Source organism: Parambassis ranga, chromosome 9 (assembly GCF_900634625.1).
Source record: "Parambassis ranga chromosome 9, fParRan2.1, whole genome shotgun sequence".
NCBI classification, from domain to species: Eukaryota; Metazoa; Chordata; class Actinopteri; family Ambassidae; genus Parambassis; species Parambassis ranga.
The window spans coordinates 8,654,978-8,674,771 of NC_041030.1; the positions used below are offsets into that span (position 1 = coordinate 8,654,978).

Below are 19,794 nucleotides of genomic sequence, written 5' to 3' on the forward strand. Positions count from 1 at the left end.
ATAAAGACTCAAATGAGTGATTAATAAACATAATTGTTATGTTTCATGTGCTGTTTTATCTGTTTCTGTCATTTCTGTTTGAGTCAACTCCTCCGTATGGGAACTGTGAGAACACGAGCAGTTAAAAATCACATTTCTCATATTTTTCAGTACTTTGCAGTGTTTATCATTTAAAAAAAACAAATCTTGTTTTGTATCTACAAAAAAAAAATCCCTCTCGTTTTTGGGCAGTTTGTAGATATTTGGTTATTTGTGACATTTTGAAATGTCATTCTCTATCCGCAGCAGATGGAGGAATAGGGCATCCCCCTTTCAACAACATCGAAAACATGAAGAATGTTTTCGTTGTAACACGGGAGGGAAAAAATTAATGTAGCCTCATAAAAAAATCAAACTTTAAATGGTGAAAATGTATTAAAAAATGGGACTACACTTTCTGATGCAGCTGGAGTCACCGCTAGTAGTAAGAACAACTGTTTGAGGCTGTTTGTGCAATGTCCTAGATTGTTATTTTTAAGCGATATCTTTCAGTGGAAACAAGTTTAAAGAAGTGGTACGTTTCGTTATCTTTAAAGTGTCAAAATGCCTTAACCCCCTGCAGCCAGAGCATTTAGAGGTAGTGTTTACTCAGCTATTTGCTGCTGTGCCTGTCTGCAGCCTGAATGGATTTTATGCTAAATGATGTCATTTTATCAGCAAATTCTGATTTCATTTGCACTCAAATGCAGTCAGACTGTAGTATTGATACCACTTTAAATAAACAATGCTTTGTTATTTATTTATTAAGGCTAACTGTCCTCTATATCTCTTATATTCATCAGGCCTCTGTATATCAGGATGCTGTCTGGTTGGATGGTTCAGATTAACTTTTAGTTTCCCTTCATAAAATACTTCATGCCTGCTTTAGCATTGATATGCATGGGCAGTAAATGTCTCCTTCTTGCTTCCTTTATTTTAGAATATTTATGTGCAGGAAATGTCCTCCCTATAATTACAGCCTTCATAAGCCTCTATTTGGGCATTAGTTGAGTGAGTTTTTTCACTTCCCCAAATTCTGCAATTTTGCTAAATTTGTCTCCAAACTGTAGATTGAAAGCGAACAAGCCCGTATCATTAGGTTTGATACTAGTACTTGAGTACTTGAGTACTAATATTATAAAACAGAAGAAATACAGAAATAATACAGAATAATGTTCAGTAATACACAAAGAAATTAGAGATTACAATAGAATAACAATGAGAACAACATAGTTACATTTATAGCTGTGTGTCTTAAGTATTCAATCTCAAATTAAATATTGAAATTCAATTACTTTTGTTTCTTTTGTATGGAAATCAGAATGTGAAACAGAAGGAAATTGATTTGAGCAAGAAAAAAAAAACTCAGTTTCCCAGCCTCATTTGCTGTGGTGCGATCAGTCAACCAATGAAACTGCCCCTGTGGAGACACCTTCCTATTTGGTGGTGTCAAGCTGAAGAGAGCGACGCATGAATTACTGTCACAAAACACAGACGAGCCTGAGACTGGAAGACGACTTCTGGAAATGGGTGAGAAGGAACTTTATCTGTACTGAAAGCTATTTATTGTTCATGTTTAAGTTTGTATGATCATCGCAGCAGGTTAAATATAACTAAAAAATAAGCCGTTTAAATGATTGTTGTATACTGTAGCAGGACTTCATTGTAAATGTGTTTGTTTGATATACTTCACATTAACATGGTAAACAAAGTATTACATTGATAAAGCCGCAGTTCCTTAGAAATGTATTTTTAACATTCATTTTATGTATCAAAATCAATAATAGATCGATATCTGGTGAATGCTTCTTTTGACACTTTAGTTCCTAAGACTATTAGTGACATGTTTGAAACAATATTTCTTCAACACATTAAATGCAGAAGTTAAGGGCTACTGAAAGCAGAATTAAAGGTTCAAGCCACAGCACAGGAAACAAGTGATCTCAAAAGAGAAGCATATTGGTTTTGCACTAAAATGATATCAGTGTGGGTGGAGGGCTGCAGGGTACTGAGCTGACAGTTTGTGAATGACATCTCATTCTCAGAATTACATTCCAGTCCCAGGCTCAGGCTTTGGTTTGTTTATCCTGTTCTAGTCACTCACTGAAATATACGTTTAGTTCTGAACATTGGAAAATGTACTCAGTCACATGACATGAAAGTACACATCACATACAGGGTTTGTATGTGTTTACAGGGTGACAGTACTCATATTTCATTGTGCTAATTTATGCTGCTAATTATTCCTCACTTTATCTTCATCTTACCAAACACTGTACTCCTTGTGTTACAATATCATACAGTGGAGCATAGAAGCAGTTGTGTTCATGAGCAGGAAGTGGTTTTGCAACCTGTGGTTTTATATCACACTCGGTTGACAATATGCTACAAATTGCTATTTCTTTCAGCCAATCATCTGACCTCTGCACAAACTACAAAGATAGGTTTTAATATTTTTTTTTAAATGGAACATTGGTTTGTAATAAGTTAATTCTGTGCATTGCTACACATGGTGTTTTCTTTGAAATGAAGAAGTGCTCGGCTTCTTCCTCATCATGGGTTTTTGAATTCACACACTCAAGTGTCTTATTTTTGGAGAAAAGTGTTGAAAGTCTCTTCCTTGTAATGTGTGTGTTTAAAGCTCAAGAGGACCAGAGTGAGACGCCGCAACAGACGTCATGCAGCGATGAAGAGAAGCGGACAGTGAAACAGGTACTGAGCTCAGTCACTGCTGATAAAATGTCAGTTGGTCTCCTGGCAGAAGTCAGGACAATTTCCATCAGTTACAGTTAATCAGTGACTACAGACATGACTACTCAGAAAGAGTTGTGTTTTCATTTCCCCTTTTTGAAGATAGTGGTACATTTTTTGAAATGCTGATTATGTATGTGTGTGAGTGCGTACAGTTTTTTCATCTGTTTGGCTGATTGTGAAATGACTAACTAGGAATATGTGATTCTGAGAGGGCCAAAGCAATGCACGCACATCTCACAAACCACACATACAAATATTTCATTGCTCTGTTCTGGTAAAGCACAATATGAGAAACACAAGTTAGCTCATCAAATTTCCAAGGCTGATGTCAGTTCAAAACTTGGTGGTTTCTGCGGTGACTTCTGGCCCTGCCGATAGCATCCATCCAGACAATCATTGCGAGAATCACAAATCAACATACTGACATCAACATCACCCACACGGTTTTCCAAAAAAAAAAAAAAAGATGAAGAAGAAAATTTGGTGAAAGTCAACAGAAACCTTTGCTGTGATATTTGTACTCTGGTGTTATGTGAGCGCTGCAGCTTGTGGGGCTTTAGCGTGCAGCTTATAGAGCAGACATTTCCTGTAGGCAACCACTGATGCATGAACCTGAAACTTTTGTGAATCACATCTAAAAAAAAACAATGAAATCAAACAGGCCTCTCTGTGATGAATTGAAGAGATGATTTGAAGCCAATTTTTTTAAATGTTCACCTTCTTCTTCTGGTTTTATTATTGTTATAAATTCAGTGGGAGAAGCAGATCATTCAGGTGTCTTCATACAGAATTGCAGTGGAAAGTTGCTGCTGCTGGCTGGGAACTGCAGTGCAGAGTCGCTTAGCTGTGACTCAGTTGGGACTATCATGGTTAGAGGCCTGCACCTTCACTATTACTCACTGTAGAGGTTAACTTCTCGGAACCAGGAACCACATAGAGGAACTTGATTCAATATGAAACTGCCTCAAGCTGTTTTGTTCTACAAGGATAGCCGCAGAAATAGCAGCTCCTGATGATTCAAAGTGAAATATTGACATTGCCCATTGCGGTCTCCCTTGACATCAAATTGATCAATGCGGCGCTAATGTGAGATGTAACATTCCAAAAGCTTCGATTTCACTGCAACAACAGACATGACTGTACCAACACGTCACTAAGAACACTCCAGCTATGAATAACTACTACGCCTCAATCAGAAATCAGAGTTAAAATACAGAAACTCTGATCTCTAGCAACATCTGTTTTTTTTTCCTCTGGCGCCAGCAGCTTCACACTTCACTTCTTGAAATGGTTCTAAGTGATGTTTTTAATCCTGCATGCCTTCACTGTTTCATTTCTCTTTTCTTACAAACCACAAATAGTGACATTGTCAATTTGGAGTTCTGGGTAGTCTGCTCTTGATACACCTATTTTCCTACCTATTTGAAACATGCTATAAAACATTTTGACTCACAGTATATAAAATACTCAGTGTATAAACATTTCTTGCTATTCAGTCTTGTTTTTCAAGGCGACGTTTGCGATACCAGTGACAGACAGCAGTCAACCAAAAACCCCACAAGTCTGCAGCTTTCTCTCCAGACAGGATGTTTAGTGGTTATCTATTGAAAGTAGCGGTAAAACCCTGCTCTCTGATTTTGATGTTTCATTTCAACATTAGCATCTCATGAGATGACTCCATGCAACTTCTTTCCCATCTGCCTCCACTGTAGAGCATCTTTCAGCATAGGGCAGTGGGCCGTGTACAGGATGTACAGGAGCTCCAGGCTTGAGTGATCCCCTCATGCATTTGTTTTCTCTCTACATTAGCCCTCTCCCGCTGTTATTGAGATTCATGACTCTACTACTGAATGTGAGGATGAAGACAGGCCCAGCGGTCTGGTGCAAATGGAGGAGAAGACGTTTGTGGCAAGTTTGCACGCTTTCATGAAGGACAGGGGCAGACCCATAGAGAGGATCCCACATCTTGGCTTTAAACAGAGTGAGTTCATGAGTTCTTGTGTGAACATGATACTCAGTTCATGGAAATAAGTCTGATGCATGTGTGTGTGTTTTTTCCACTGCTAGTTAATCTATGGGGGATCTACAAAGCTGTTGAAAAACTCGGAGGCTATGATTCAGTAAGTTACTTAACTTCACCTGCTGCAACATGCTTGGCTGATTGCTGGGTTGACTGTTGAAAATAAGCCATAGGTCAGATGTGTATAGCGTGGTGGTTTTTACCACAGCGGAGGACATTTATGCTGCGCAGCTGTCAGCATATGTCTGTTGTGTTTGATGTTGACACTGTGGGAGATGTTCTGAGAGTGAAACTCATATTGAAATGGAACTAGTTTAGGGCTTGAGTTGACCAACGCTGCTGCATCTCATAGTGTAATATGAGCTGCCTACGTATGCACAAAAAGGAAAGTGTTGTTTTAGTACCCACAAAAGTAGACATGGCATTTAAAGGGTAAACTACATATACTATTAAAGCAAATGTCAACATTCCAAGAGTAATATATACTCCTAAATTAGCTTTAGGCACTATATTAATACAAAACACCACAAAAACCAACAACCTAACTCGTATAATGATCTGCTAGAGGAAGTCATCTGTTGCTGCGTTATGGCTACAAGGAGGCGATGCAGTGACTGAGAACAAACCATAGACTTTAAAAAGGAAAATGTGAGCACAGACTCTGAATGATTCTTCTGCCCCAACATCACAAAAGCAGCCAATAATCTGTCATCTTTATTTATTTAATTTGGGCTGTTATAAATTTTTTTTCTCCTTGTGCGAACCAACAGGTGACGGCACGACGTCTTTGGAAGAAAGTTTATGATGAGCTTGGAGGAAGTGCAGGTAGCACCAGTGCTGCTACTTGCACCCGCAGACACTATGAGAAGTGAGGATTTTTTTTGAGAGTTTTCTGTTCGCTCCTTTTGTCTTTTAAAATTCATGTTGCTTCTGTGGCAGGCTGGTGCTTCCCTTTGAGAGACACTTAAAAGGAGAGGAGGACAAGCCTCTGCCTCCAAGCAAACCCCGTAAGCCATACAAGAGAAACTTGGATGGGAAAATGAATAAGGCTGAAGGGAAGAGGAAGAGAATTCATTTAGACAGAGAAATGGATTCTGAGGTAGGAAATAAAAAACTCTTATTAAATGTCTAAAGTGTCGATATCTGCGTCAGTGTGTAAAATTGCCTTCTTTTTATCTCGTAGTTACTCCAAGGTCCGGAAGCCTCCTGCCAAAGTGAAGCAGTGATGCATCCTCACTCTGCTCTCTGGGCTGACAGACATCATCCAGACCACCCTCAGCCAAACAGAGCCACCACCGATCTCTGCACCTCAGTCTACGCTGCCCACCTTCTCCAGGTCCCCACCTCCAGCTCCTGGACATCTCATCTTCCATCTGCATCCGCAGAGGTCATCTCTCCTCTGGAGAAAAAAAAGCGCATGGCTCAGGCGAGCCTTAGCTTGCCTCAAACTGCTCAGAGCGAAGATAAAGAAAGGCCCTCTGTCATCCACTGCTCCCAGTCTCCAGCCCGGGCTTCCTACAGCAGGAACTGCCACTCCTCTGATGGTTCGCCTCTTCCCTCATCTTCATCCTCTTCACGCAGTCCTTCCCCTTGCTCTGTGTCATCAGAGGACAGTTCAGCAGGAAGTAATGATAAACCTGCTCCAAGCTCAGAATTACCCCAAAACAGTTCTGACAAAAATACATCCAGCTGTAGTGAGCAGAGCAAATCTGTGATCAGCAGTCAGCAGTGCAAAGACCCTGCAGGGCAGAGTAAGGATGTTCCTCACGTGGCACTGACCGCTGAGTCAACAAAAAGCCAAATGACAGACTCTGCATGGAAGCCTCATCACAAAGGGCCTGGCAAATGCTTCTCTCACCCTATTCACACAGCCTCCACCTCCTCATTCCCTGTGAAACCTGAATGGGCGCCAACATCTACCTCTAGTTTCACCAAAGTCATCCCAAAATCTGTGCAGCTTCTGAGGCCCGCTCCTGTTCGGCCAGGTTACAAAATCCACCACCAGAACAGGCTGCTGCAGCAGGACGACTCTTTGACTTGTGCAAAGAAGCTGAGTAACGTGAGCCAGTGGCCTTATCCAACAGAGAAAAGAGAGAAATCCAGGACAATGCTGCAAAAAATGCCTCCTTCTCCACAGAGTCTGTCTCACTCCACTCCTGCCCTGCCCATGTGCGTCCTGTCAACCTACGACAAATCAGGGAGGGACTCCCGACACCAGCCTCCATTACATCCTGCATTTTTCACCAGTAGGATGAGACTACCTCAGCCTCATCTAATGTATCGCCATGTGCTGCCAGTGGGTCCGGCTCACTCTGCTCTCATTGGGCCCGCTGTTTATCCATACCCCTACCCCATTCCTCTGATAAATCCCCAAACTGGATACACCCTACCTGCCATGAACCACATTTATCCACACAAGCTATGACAAAAACAACGGTTGAGTTATTCTACATTTGTACTGTTCAATGTAAAGTCAGGCCTTATCATGCACACAGATATTTCTGTGACCAAAAGTACCCTGAGGGGAAATGAAGTCAGAGCGATGGTGGTTGGAGGTGTTTAGAGTGCACTAAATGGGTGCACTATTTTTAAAGAGATAAACCATTTCATGTTATTTAGATACACTATAGTATGAACCTGCAAATTTATAAAAATAAAATAAACAGCTTTTTATTTCATTTCTGTGAAAAACTGTTTTTGCATGAGCAGAATATGAGATGCATTTTCAAGATTATTGCACAGTTTCAAAAGTTTACTTTTGAAAACCCTCTACTGTTCTTTATTGTACTGTCATGAACATGATACTGTATGAGTGCTTTATGTGCTGTCTACCAGTGTTAATATCACTTGTTAATAACAGAGATCTTAATTTTGTTCAGATGTATTTAAAGAGTCGAGTAACAAATAAATGTAACATGTAATATTTTTAAAACGTGTGATTTATTTTCTACTAAACTTCATAACGCAACCTGATCATTTTATTGAGGAGTTCTGACTCTCCAGGTGGTAATATGTGACCTGACTACACCCCTTTAGGAGGATGCTGCAAGAACCGGTGTGTTGAATGTCACCACGGGGTACAGCGGATGTAACATCATTACTGGTGAAAAGACAAAGACACTCTAAGACAGGAGCAATGAGGAGGAAAGAGAAAGAGGAAATCAAACAAATGGGATTCTGCTGCAGGCCACAATGTGGTCTGGAACAGCTGGAACCAGTGAAGTAAATACTTCCGTGAAATTTCCTCACAATTATGCAGAGAAAGGGGACGTGGCAGGCTTTTACCCTGTGAGTGTTTTAAATAAATAAATAAATAAATAAAAAAAAACAGACTTTAAGACATTAACATGTCCTTCTTCCTCATTCTTGTGCAAATTATGAACCAACTTGGAAGATGTTTGTGGTACTACAGCTGCACTAAAGAGAAGTGAGGGCTGTTCACTGAAGTAGCAGTGCTGTGGTGTTATTTTTGGATCTTTCTAATCATGTCACAACATAAGTTTGGTTATGTAATTATAAATTATTCTGGTGTGTTGGTGTCTGTGAGACGATTAGTCTGCTAATTCATCATCCTTCCTGCTACTATAACCTTGGTGTCCATGCAATAAATTAATAAAAGCAGCATGTAAGAGAAGACAAAGAGCTCTACATTGAATATTTATTGCATTCAGTGAAGGGGAAACAATGATTATATTCAGATCAGACGTCAAATTCTGCATAGACTGGTGATCCAGCCTTTCAGCAGACCTGCCTTGCAAGCAAAACTCGGGGCTGCATCAAACAGTCCAAATCTCGCGCGAACTGTTGCAGTGGCGCGAATAAACACGGAAGTTTGGTTGGTGGCTTGTCGGTGTTTCTTTTTGTTTCGGCACTTCTCCACAGTTTTGTTTGCGGCATTTTTTTTAGCTTAATCGTTTCGGTGTGGGTCAGTGAATCTTTTCTGTTTACTTTGCAAAGGAAAATAATGTCGGACGCTTTGTCTGACCACGGCAGCGACATCCAGCAGGATGACAGCCAGGAGGAGGATGTTATGACCCCGGCGGAGCTGATCGCTAAACTGGAAGAAGTGAGCAGTTGTTATTCAGCAGTCACAGTCATTATAGTAGATCTCCTGCAGGTGTAAAAACGCGTTCACTGTGTCTGTCTGTGTCACTCGCAGGCTTGGCTGAATGAGAAGTTCTCACCGGAGCTGCTGGAGAACAAGTCGGAGGTGGTGGAGTGTGTGATGGAGCAGCTGACTCATATGGTAACAACCCGGGGATTACCTACTGTACTATGGTTCATTTCTAATGTTCAGAAACACACATGAGCCTACCTGCACTTACCAAGAAAGAAGATACGATCAAGACTTCACCTACTTCTCACGTGGTATTGATTTTAATAATAAAGAAGATAAGAAAAGAGAAAAGCACAGGATGTACAAATAATTCAACAAATGAAACTGATTTAAAATCAGATAGCTGTGAAACCTGCCTACAGTGTTAGAATTGGACATGCTGCAATTTACTTTAAATACACTCTGCCCCCATTGAACTATCAATGTAGCACATGGTGTAGAAAACTGAACATTTTAGTCATCCTCAAAGTGACTATTTAAAAAGCCTGTTTACTATACTATCATAGAAAATACAAAAAAGCACACATCACATTGTTTTTGTTAATAAATTGATGAATTCAGAATCAGAATTATTTGAGTTATTGGTTGTTTGAATTGTTGCCCAGTTAATAAGGAACCACCAAATTGTTTCTGGTGTATTAAATATTTTAAGATTTTCTTCTTCTAGATAAAATGTTACTGTGTGTAATGTAATGTAATGTGTTGTGTTTCTGACAGTGTTGCTGTGACCTCTCCTCCTACAGGAATCCAACTTGCAGCGGGTGAAGAAAGGTGATGTGAAGGCCAGCGTCCATCGCATGGAAATAGACCGCATCCGCTATGTCCTCTGCAGCTACCTGCGCGCTCGTCTGCAGAAGGTCAGTCAGGACAGTGTTTTTGTTTTTTTTATCTGTTTTTTTGATTGTTGGTTGATCTGTTTCTGCTCTGTGTGTAGATTGAAAGGTTTTTCCCACATGTGTTGGAAAAAGAAAAGTCTCGAGCTGAGGGGGAGCCATCTCTGCTTTCACCTGAGGAGTATGCCTTTGCCAAAGAGTAAGTATAACGAAATAAAGTTGTGAAAACTGCAAAAACATATTACAAATAACACATTCATCTGGTACGCAGGTACTATGCCAACACAGAAACTTACCTAAAGACTGTAGCACTGAAGCGAATGCCTGCAAACCTACAGACTGTGGATTTGCTCAAAGCAGGTAAAATCACAAAGTATTTGCTTGGCATCCTATTACCTATTCAGAAAAACTGTGATTTTCATGGACTGAGCCACTAAATCCAATGTATTTTAATGTGATTCCAGTCCCCGAGCCTTGCGTGGACTCCTTTGTGTTTCTGCGGGTGAAGGAGAGGCAGGAAAACATCTTAGTCGAGCCTGAAACGGATGATCAGAGGTACAGATTTCATGTTGTTCATGTTGTTACTGAATTTAAATATCCAGTAGGTGGCAGTATTACTTTCAAACAGTTTTACTAAAACAACTAATAGCATCTGCACTGTGTGTTTTTCAGAGAGTATGTTGTGGATCTTGAAGAGGGCTCTCAGCACCTAATGCGGTATCGAACTATAGCACCACTTGTTTCAAGCGGAGCTGTGCAGTTAATTTGAAGGCCTAGGTGAGCAACGATGAGCCTTGACTTTTGACATACTTCTCAATAACTCAACACTGCCCTCACACTCTCTTGTACAGACATCTGCTAATTCATTTCTGCACATCTTACATAAGCCACTGCTTTCCAGTGACATCTGGATTTATTTTTAGCTCTCACTGTTTTTGCAGAGTTCATTGTCTCTTGGCAACAGATTATGGAAAAAGTGTGTCACATATTTACAATATATTGCACCTGCCTTTTCAATCCCTTACAAGTATTTTTTGTATTTGCAGGTGTGTGTTGCTGTGGATTATTTTGGCTCCAGGAGATTATAAAATGAGCATTTGCTTGTTTTTGTAAGATGGCTGTGAAAAAAGGAAAGGACGGCTAAACCTGCAGCGGTCACACCAGAAAACATGCCCTTCATCCTCATTCTTGTGCAAATTATGGACCAATGTGGGAGATGGTTGTGGCACTATGGCTGCACTACTTTCTACAGATAATAACAATACAGTCTGAGGGGAAGTGAAGGCTGTTCACTGAAGTAGCAGTGCTGTGGTGTTATTTTTAGATCATTCTAATCATGTCACAGCATATGTTTGGTCATGTAATTGTAAAGTATTCTGGTGTGCTTGTGTCTGTGAGACGACTCTAATCTGCTAAATCATCATCTTTCCTGCTACTATATCCAAGTGACTCAGATTATTAGACATTTTCTCAGCTGCTCGATAACATGATGTAGCAGATGACCTGAAGGTGTAATTTCATCAGGTCACTTGACATCGCAATGCCCTCCATCCTGAAGTGAGGTGTGCATGTTGTCTGTGTATAGTTGACGGTTGACTCCAAAACAAGATATTCACACTTATAATAAATACATAACAGGAAATTCTCCCCGCTCTATGTTTCACATCTGTGAAACTTTGTCTGCTCTGAACCATAATTATTTTAATAGCATTATTATATAAGCATTTCAGAGGGAGAAATCAGCGCTGCTTGTTTGCCCTTGGGCAAATTGCTTTGTGATTGGAACTAATAAGAGACTGCGAAAGAAGTGGGCTTGAGCAGTGCTGAGCTGTGTGCCATCTTCTTAAACTTCAATGATGTTATAAGATTAGAATAATATGGTGTTTTTGCTAAGAATATGTCAAGTTGGCATAGACACCTGATAACATGCAGAGTAGTTTTTAGAGTATACTGTTATTAAAATGTTGAAAAGATTAAAAATGGCAAAAGATTAAGTGGTTATGAAACGGTCTCATTTATTGAACATCATATCCAAGATTTGAGCTTTGAGCTCTTAGATTCGTCATGCACTCGCAGTCAAATCTTTACCCGCTCACACTAACTCTGAGGTCATCACACAATGTCATGATATTTTGCATCTGATGCATCACATGTAACTCAATCTATGCACACTTTGATTGCTTCTTAAATAGCCTCTATGGCTAAGTGTCTGGCCTGCTGAGAGTTGTTTGTAATCCGGCCCTCCTCAGCACCACACATGCTGTGGGACAGTGATCCCTTTAGAGCATGAGCTGCCTAGCAGTGGGCTTAGATCCAGGCCCAGGCCTCTGTGGGATCTGTGTCCATTGACAGGGCTGAGAATAGAGTCCACAGGATGGCTGGGATACTTTTCACAATGCAGCGTAGAATTACATACAGTACACCTCATTTGAACTACATCAGCAAGAAGAATACAGGTCTAAGGTGAGGATACAAATGCTTTGTTTTACATAAAACATACTGGTGTAATCATGTTTTTGTCCTGTTATAAAATACTGAAGTTTAGAAGAAACACTAGGTAACAAACAAAATAAATGTTGCTGTAAATAATCTAAAATCACAAACTATAGGGAGATTTCAAACAGATAAAGACAAAACCACAAAGCCTGGCTGATTGGTTAGTTGAGCGTAGGGGGTGGAGTATATACAACATGACAGCTGAGGTAGTATAAATAGCAGGCTATTCCAAAGTGCCCTGTGGACAAAGGGACGACTGAGAGGGCATACTGCTGCTCATGGTAGTTTGTAATGTTTAGACATGTTTAGTATTTCAGTATCTATGTGCACAAAACATTTCTAACAGTTTTCTGTTTTCTAGAACTTAAACACAGGACTGAAGACAAGTCCGGGAGATGTCCAGTACAACGTAAGCAAACTGAAGTGTGTGTCTGCTGCTGTGGGATTCATTATTTTGCATAAAAGTGTTACAAAAAATGAAAAACACAATTCTTGTCTTGTGGTGCATCCCTCAAACAGAGAACAGGTTTGAACTTGTCTTGTAGGGCAGCAGTCTGAATTCAGTGTTTATTTCTTGCCAGCGTCATGCCAGTGGTTGGTCTCGGGTCGATGGCCCAGTCAGCTGGACTTGTAGAGCTAGCTGTCAGGCTGTGCTTGAACCAGCGTAAACAACTGTGTCCTCATGTCTGGGTGCCCATCCTGAAGCCCCAGCGACCATGCATCCGCCCTCCACCTTCAGAGCAGCTATCTTCAGGTGAGCTGAGCCAGGCTTATCTAACACACCCTCTCTCCACCTTCTTGGACGACTTGGACGACCTGGACGACGACATTTTGATCCCAATCAAGAACAAACGCGTGGTTTTTGCCGACTCACACGGATTGTCTCTCACAGCTGTACGAGAGTTTTCCGATGAAGAGGAGCAGGCTGACCTGGACCTGCTGCCATCCCTGCAGGGTTTAGGAAGCATGAAGGAGGATGGCTACAGCTGCACTGTCAGCACCTGCTGCCCAGGAACGCAGCTCAAACTCTGCTTCCCACAGCCGTCTGAAGATTTCCAAGCCTTCCGTGCCAAGCTGGCAGAGAGCATGGTTATTCTGGAGAACTGCAGCATTAACGAACAGGCCCTCCAAGGTAGTGTACGAGTCAGGAACATCAGCTTCCAGAAGGATGTGCGTGTGCGCATCACGTTTGACTCATGGCAGAGCTACAGAGATGTGCCCTGCACGTACCTGCAGAAACGCTTCGGAGGCCCTCAGACGGACATCTTTGAGTTTGACATTGCCTTTCCTAAAGTGCTAGATGCCAAAAGAAGGATAGAGTTCTGTTTAATGTATCTACCGGGAGGACAGAGTGAGCCTTTCTGGGACAACAACAGTGGGCAGAATTACAGCATTGCTGTGTGTGTGAACTCTCACCTCTGCTGCGGCAAGAATCTAAGTGAAAGGCCATGACTTGCCCAACCCAGATACGATCCCTATTTCTGTCTTGCATACTACACCAATCATGTGTGGAAGTGTAGTGGATGTTTTTTTTTATTACATTGGTATTGATTTCACTTTTGTGCATTTTTATCCAAGTGTGACAGCTTTATATAGAGAAAAATGGTTTGTGGCATTGATATCTCTCCACTTGTTGCTCGCATTAAGCACCACTTGCTGGTCAGATATCCAGTGGCCTTTTTGGCCAGTCACAACTAAATGAGTTGTGCACCAGGGAGGGGATCCCTTTCACTTTGGGTATTTGTGGGATTCCCATTTACGTCAGAGATTACTGGGCAGGGACAGAACAGAACAGAACAGAAGTCCCATAGCAGGACAGAAGCTAATCTTAGCTCAGCCCTGTTTACAGGGAACTTGGTTGTACCACCCTCATCCTTTCTCTTCTTATACTCAAAACACATCAAGTGGCTTTGACTATGACAATATATGATCCTGATCTGATTGCAACAGAATATTTCTTACAAGTTAGAGTGTAGTGTGTAGAATTTAGTCGTAATCTACAACCTAACCACTAGATACCACTAAATCCTACACTCTATGTTACAATCTAAATGAATAAAAACACATTTGGCATTTAGGAGACTAAACATATGATATATGTTGTTTTACAGGGAATATTTTTCACATGAATAAAAAAATATTTTTGACATCGTGTTTTGTCAGTTTCTGTAATTTCTGTAAACAAAACACCACATTGTAGGGAAAACATCTAAAGGAGTACAGATTTATGTATTTCAGTGTATATTTTTCTCAGCAGTAATATACTTGTATTGAGAATTTCAGATCTGCAAAACAAACTGTGAAAGTCTTCTAATTAAAACATACTCTAGTCCAGGCAAGGGGAGAGGTGGGAAAGCAGCACCGATACACCAAGAGAGGTGGCTGTTTCCACAGTGCTGATCTAGTGGTTCAAATCTTTTGTGCAGCAGACACGCGCTCCTTGAGGTCTGTCCTACAAGTCTCTCAGCGTCCCACACTGATGTTGCACACTTTGCAGCTGGGGTCTTTCTTGGCGTTAGCTGTGGTTAGGCTCATCAGTTGATGGTGCCCACTTATCTGCTCTACACTGCCATGATCTAAATGGACCGGCTCTGTGAAAAGCACCTCCAGGATGACGTCGCTGGCATGGCAGTAGAGAGGCTCCTCCCCCTGCCTCTGGGGGGCAGTGTATGTCAGGAAGGGGTTGCAGGCCAAGTCCAGCATTGGAAGGCGAGTGCGACAGAAGTTGTCTCCCTCTGTGCCAACAGGGGCCAGCACCAGCACCACATAGTGGTAGGCTGTGTACATGCAGTAGAAGTCTGCAAAATACAGGCAGATGTTGGGGTTGAGCAGTTGTCCAGCTGGGATGTGGAAACGTAGGGGCCCATAGGGAGAGTCTTTGGATGGGAGACCTGTATCAAAATCTGTGTTGCAGCTGAAGAAGACCCCCTGCAGTTTGCCGTTGATGGGTGAGCCGTGACTCCCACTGCTGTCTTTTAGGGCTGGATGCATCCATCCTCCACACTCCCTCCTGAATTCATTTCAACACGAACAGTAAGTGATCATTGTGCTTGATTATCATGGGGATGAAGGGACAATAAAAAGAAGAAAAGCAGCACTGACCTGACATGGTCAAAGTAGTCTGGGTGTTGGTTGCGGTAAAACACAGAGAATTTCAGCAGCCTCCCTGCGGAGCCTTTGGCCTTGTCAAGAAGCTGTTGTAGGTGTTCCATGGCATAGTCTGCAAAGTAGATTTCTGAAGTTGTATAACCATTTTAAGTATGCACTCCTTTCAAATGCTAATGACTACCCTGTGCTGAGACAGACTTTTCTTTCAAATTCTGTGCACTGCACTTTTTGTCCTCATCATGTATTACTCAGTGTAGCGCTCATAATAACTGTTCAGCTGTAAAATGAGTCTTACCTCCAGTGCAGAACTCCACTACCTGGCTCCATTCTGACACCAGGTAGTCACCGTCCGGCTGTCGGACAGCAGTTTGAACAGCAACGCAGTACTCTGTCCGCGGGCTGAGAAACCAGTGTCCCCTCACCGCCATTGGGAGAGGCACGGCCTTGGCCACCAGCTTAGTCGGCACATCCTGCAGGATGAAGCGGGATAGAGACAACTTTAGGAACAGGATGCGAGGCTATAACTGGCTGTTGTGCATTTATTTACATTTCAAAGAAAACTGGAAGGCAATTGTTAAGTCAGTCATTCCCCTCCATAAACTTTGCCTGATTAGTGTGATATTCCATCTGGAGCCCAGGCTGCTGTAACTAGGATACATCTAATCAAATCAGCGGCTTTGTTTTGGCCAAGGCCTCTAAGAAGCACGGCTAATTACTACAGGCTCAGAGGCCCACATATCCATGGCAACATGTCTGATGCAAGTTTGTGCTACTTTGTGTATCGGAGCCAAAGCATATCCCCTGTGCAGGAAGGAGTCACTTAGTCCCACATCTGCCTTAACAAAAGCATTGTTTTTTTTCTCAGTTTTTGGGTGCTGGTTGCTGTGAGTGGCGATAATTACCATCAGTACACTTTACTGCTGCATATGGACTTATCTGTTAATTCAGCTTTTCAGTGTGTATACATGCTATCAGTAAAAACTGCACACAGCTGTGTTATAAGCAGGAATGTACCGTACATTCACCATGCTAACATTCACTAACTGAATTAAGATCAATTTCACAGGAGCATTTTCAGCTCTGTCATGGTTAAAACAAACAGCCACAGTCTGTGTACTGTGTTGTACATGGAGGACATAGAGATTATCTGCAGATCCAGCCACTACAGATGGAAAGTAGCTGGTAGCTAAATTCACTACAAAGCACTACGGTTCCCACAGCTTGAGATTAACAGATCCTGACAAATGCATTTACTAGGAGAGACGATACAGATTGTTTCTCTGTCACCTTATGTTTTGACTTATATGAGACATGTTTGATTTGTGACGTTAACGACGTGCATTGGATCTCATTAACCTGCTCTGTATTGCGGCTCAATGAATCGGTTTTGTCTGTTTTAAGAGGAAACAATGTGCAAGTGAGTCACCGGCCTGAAGCTGTTGACTGCACACGTTGACTTCCTTTTCGCCTGTATTGGAAGTGACTGAAAGGGCTGCAGTTTTCAGACTAATGCAGAATATCAAAGATAGACCCATCAGTTAACACAGCTGGACTTCAATCACATGCCTGGTTTTCTGACTGATTTAGGTTGTGCATGGTTATTTTTAAAGACCTTACAGTACAAGGAGGCCTTATCAGGCGGTCACATGGTGGAAAGTGATGGGTGTAAATCTGCACTGTGAACGTAAACAACAGAGCCTTCAGGCAGAGGACAGAGGAGGGTGTACGTGAGGTCATGCAGCAGTTTCAGACCCTGTGTTTAAAGCGGTTGGGGTCCTTGCTCTCCTTGCGACTCAGGTCAATGAAGAAGTGTGTGGCTCTGGCAGTGTCCTCAGAGGTCATGTCCCATATGATGCGGAAGGAGTCGCAGGTCACCTCGCAGATCTGGATATTGCAGGGAGTGGAAAGAGGGGCGTCCATTTTCTGTGGTCTGCTTTAAAAATTTGGGATGAAAGCAGATGGTTAGATTGGAGTGTAATCTGGGATTGTTATGTCAGTGCTGGAGATGAGAAAGGGAGATTAACACAAAGAGGTGAAGTTCACACTTTACTGCAGCTCAAAACACCTTCGGGAAGCATCGAATTAACCTTTCGTTTAGGGATCTGTATCTCAGCCTTTTATTCACTCTCTTGCTCTTTTTCCCCTCCTCCTCTCTTTTCTTGCCCTTAACTGACATTTTCCATCATTACACAACTTGATACGCTCCCAGCTGAGTGACTGGCCTATGCTTTCCCCCGTGCATTTCATAATCCACCTACAGCAGTCTCCCAGCAACCACACGTCTGCAGCCTCCCTCAATCTTCTCCTGTAATTCTCCAGGAAGGAGGTCACAAACAAACAAACACACTTCCGCACCTGTCAGCAACAATTTAAACTAAAGGGAACTTTTGAAGCACCGCTGCCTGCTGCTGCTCTCTAAAAGAGCTGAGCAAACGCACTATTTGCAGCTCAGGGGAAATATAGGTAGGTATAGGTTTCAGCAGCAGGTGATGTATGATCATCTTCCATTAGTTGCCCATCAGCAACTCGATCCAGGCTGCTGCACATAGCCTTGAGTAATCCATTGGTCAGCCTGAGTTTATTTCATTAGCTGTCACCTTTCTTCCTGTAAATGGATGGAGTCTCTTCACTGTGTGCTCTGCTTTTCCTGGAGATATCTGTTCCTTCATAGTTTGTCTGTAATTTTCACCCATCTGTAGTTTATTGTGACCATCTCCCTATATAGTATTTTCTCTCTGTACATATGTAAAATCACAGATGTGTCTAATAATAACCCTTGAGCACTACTACAATTATTGCGTACTCATTTTGTTGAGTTGTGTGTTATCCAGGAGTCACTGTCTGACCTCCGAGTCTGTTAAGGTGTTCTCTCCAGTCAGTATGATGGACAGGCTGCACCAGCCTCATTAAAGTCTGTGGACTGTGAAATTTGTGCGATAGCCTGTTCACACGGGGACCTTGCAGGGCAGAGAGCTGTTGCGTCATGCACGTGTGTTTCCATGAGTCTGTTTTCCAGCTGCTGTTCTCATTTCTTTACCATGGAGTCTTTTTTTGTAGAGAGATAGAAACTGGGGCAAGAGGAGATTCTCGCAGGACAAGTCATCAAAGCCCCCCATGCATGTGTGTGTGTTGTCCCACTTTTGGATTGAGTACATGTGAACATAGTTCAAACGCAGGTTTACACACCATTCACACAAAATTCTGGTGCCCTCATTTGTAAATCAGCCCATGAAAAGAAATGTAAGCCAATTACCTCTATTACGATTCTAGCTCCAAACAAAGGCTCTAACCAATAATAATTAGAATGCACACACAATATAAATCATAATTTATCATGACTTATCCCTACAGCTGAAATGTTACACACGTACACACACACGCACACTCGGATGCTGCTGCTGCTGCTGCAATCATGCATATGGAGCAGGACGCAGAAAGCAGCTCCCTGTTTCAAAGCCTTTTTTTCTTACTTTTATTCAGTTGAGTGAGATGAAGGCAGAAAAAAGCTCAATTATCTACAGTTCCTAAACCAAAGGCCATTTCTTCCCAGCATGATGCAGAAATATTATCTAATTATAATAAAATTCAGTTATGAAGCTGTTAAAAGAAGATGTGAGCATCAACATTCAGGAGAATGAGAACGTGAACCAGTCAGGGATGCTGCATGAAATTTCATGACTGTCTCATGCGAAATGTCATGCCTTTGTAACTAATGTCCAAAGTTAGAAATAAAACACATAATCACAGACACTTACACACAAATAAAACTCATGCCTCATCACATCAGCTACAGTATTCCACGCAGCACAAATGACTCCATAACAGAAGATTATCTGATCTCCTGAATGTCATGGATTCATTTTCTGCACCAATCATGAGCATATTCATTTAAGAAGTCCTTACTTGTTAGTGAAGGGAGAAGATTATAGCCGGGCACTTCTTTTTCCGCCTTCTACTTGCCTCCTCCGCTGCAGTCGATGATAGATCCCCCAGGAAAACTGATTAGGAGGTGAAACACACACACACATGCACACTACACGGGCTCCTCTCTTCTCCTTTTGCTCTATCTGTTTCTCTCTCACTCTCTGTGTCACACCAACACTCTAACCCCTCCACCTCCCCCTTCCTCCCTCCCTCACAATCTTTTTTTTCTCTGAGCATGGCATGATGTTTACTTGACTCCTATGCAGCCACACGGGATGAAATAAAAAACCTTAAAAAGGGGCATTTTGCAACTGCTGTGTAACCACAGAGAAACACTCAGTCAATGTTGTCAGCGTCATGCCTTCGCCAGCGAACCATGCACAACACATCACTCTTCAGTAGGTCTGCCCTGAGGCACAATGTTCACACATACACACTAATACAGTCTGAACACTTAGCTGCTTGCATAAATGTCACATCTCAGATATAGAGAGGGTGAGGAAAGAGATGACCATTTTTATACA

General features: G+C 42.0%; 4 protein-coding genes across 6 annotated transcripts; 3 read left to right on the plus strand and 1 right to left on the minus strand.

Annotated features, from left to right (window-relative positions):
* Positions 1 to 1,430: 1,430 nt before the first annotated feature.
* Positions 1,431 to 7,724, plus strand: arid5a (AT-rich interactive domain 5A; the record flags this gene model as incomplete). Its single annotated transcript, XM_028413927.1, has 7 exons — positions 1,431 to 1,548; positions 2,660 to 2,730; positions 4,582 to 4,753; positions 4,840 to 4,892; positions 5,563 to 5,660; positions 5,732 to 5,891; positions 5,976 to 7,724. Coding segments are annotated over 7 exons (1,914 nt in total), but the record flags the coding sequence as incomplete, so codon positions are not given.
* An 877-nt stretch (positions 7,725 to 8,601) lies between these two features.
* Positions 8,602 to 11,736, plus strand: gins4 (GINS complex subunit 4 (Sld5 homolog)). Its single transcript, XM_028415025.1, has 8 exons — positions 8,602 to 8,858; positions 8,952 to 9,038; positions 9,653 to 9,766; positions 9,844 to 9,941; positions 10,014 to 10,102; positions 10,207 to 10,297; positions 10,415 to 10,519; positions 10,789 to 11,736. Exons 1-7 carry the CDS (start codon positions 8,757 to 8,759, stop codon positions 10,509 to 10,511), a joined length of 678 nt encoding a protein of 225 aa, XP_028270826.1. The 5' UTR covers positions 8,602 to 8,756; the 3' UTR covers positions 10,512 to 10,519; positions 10,789 to 11,736.
* A 730-nt stretch (positions 11,737 to 12,466) lies between these two features.
* On the plus strand, positions 12,467 to 14,390 carry ppp1r3c2b (protein phosphatase 1 regulatory subunit 3C2, duplicate b). 3 transcript variants are annotated; one of them, XM_028415028.1, is made up of 3 exons: positions 12,467 to 12,519; positions 12,600 to 12,647; positions 12,929 to 14,390. In XM_028415028.1, exons 1-3 carry the CDS (start codon positions 12,517 to 12,519, stop codon positions 13,688 to 13,690), a joined length of 813 nt encoding a protein of 270 aa, XP_028270829.1. In that variant the 5' UTR covers positions 12,467 to 12,516; the 3' UTR covers positions 13,691 to 14,390. The 3 variants fall into 3 exon arrangements, with proteins under 3 accessions (XP_028270829.1, XP_028270828.1, XP_028270827.1); XM_028415027.1 differs by having other exon boundaries at positions 12,468 to 12,519; positions 12,820 to 14,390; XM_028415026.1 differs by having other exon boundaries at positions 12,477 to 12,519; positions 12,600 to 12,661; positions 12,820 to 14,390.
* Positions 14,391 to 14,701: 311 nt separating this feature from the next.
* On the minus strand, positions 14,702 to 19,380 carry phyhip (phytanoyl-CoA 2-hydroxylase interacting protein). The gene is made up of 5 exons (XM_028414716.1): positions 19,250 to 19,380; positions 17,099 to 17,279; positions 15,642 to 15,816; positions 15,341 to 15,458; positions 14,702 to 15,248 (listed from the first exon to the last, which is right to left on the minus strand). The coding sequence occupies exons 2-5, from the start codon at positions 17,264 to 17,266 to the stop codon at positions 14,702 to 14,704; spliced, it is 1,008 nt and encodes a 335-aa protein (XP_028270517.1). The 5' UTR covers positions 17,267 to 17,279; positions 19,250 to 19,380.
* Positions 19,381 to 19,794: the final 414 nt, after the last annotated feature.

Bases quoted from the DNA above. Each gene is read 5' to 3' on its own strand.
- ppp1r3c2b (XM_028415026.1), top strand. The intron at 12,662-12,819 runs GTGTGTGTCTGC...ATTTCTTGCCAG, and splicing joins TACAACGTAAGCAAACTGAA to CGTCATGCCAGTGGTTGGTC.
- phyhip (XM_028414716.1), bottom strand. From the start codon at position 17,266: ATGGACGCCCCTCTTTCCACTCCCTGCAATATCCAGATCTGCGAGGTG. The intron at 15,817-17,098 runs GTCTGAAACTGC...TTCATCCTGCAG, and splicing joins CCAACCGCTTTAAACACAGG to GATGTGCCGACTAAGCTGGT. The intron at 15,249-15,340 runs GTCAGTGCTGCT...AAATGAATTCAG, and splicing joins GACTACTTTGACCATGTCAG to GAGGGAGTGTGGAGGATGGA.
- gins4 (XM_028415025.1), top strand. From the start codon at position 8,757: ATGTCGGACGCTTTGTCTGACCACGGCAGCGACATCCAGCAGGATGAC. The intron at 10,103-10,206 runs GTAAAATCACAA...ATGTGATTCCAG, and splicing joins TGTGGATTTGCTCAAAGCAG to TCCCCGAGCCTTGCGTGGAC. The intron at 10,298-10,414 runs GTACAGATTTCA...TGTGTTTTTCAG, and splicing joins CCTGAAACGGATGATCAGAG to AGAGTATGTTGTGGATCTTG.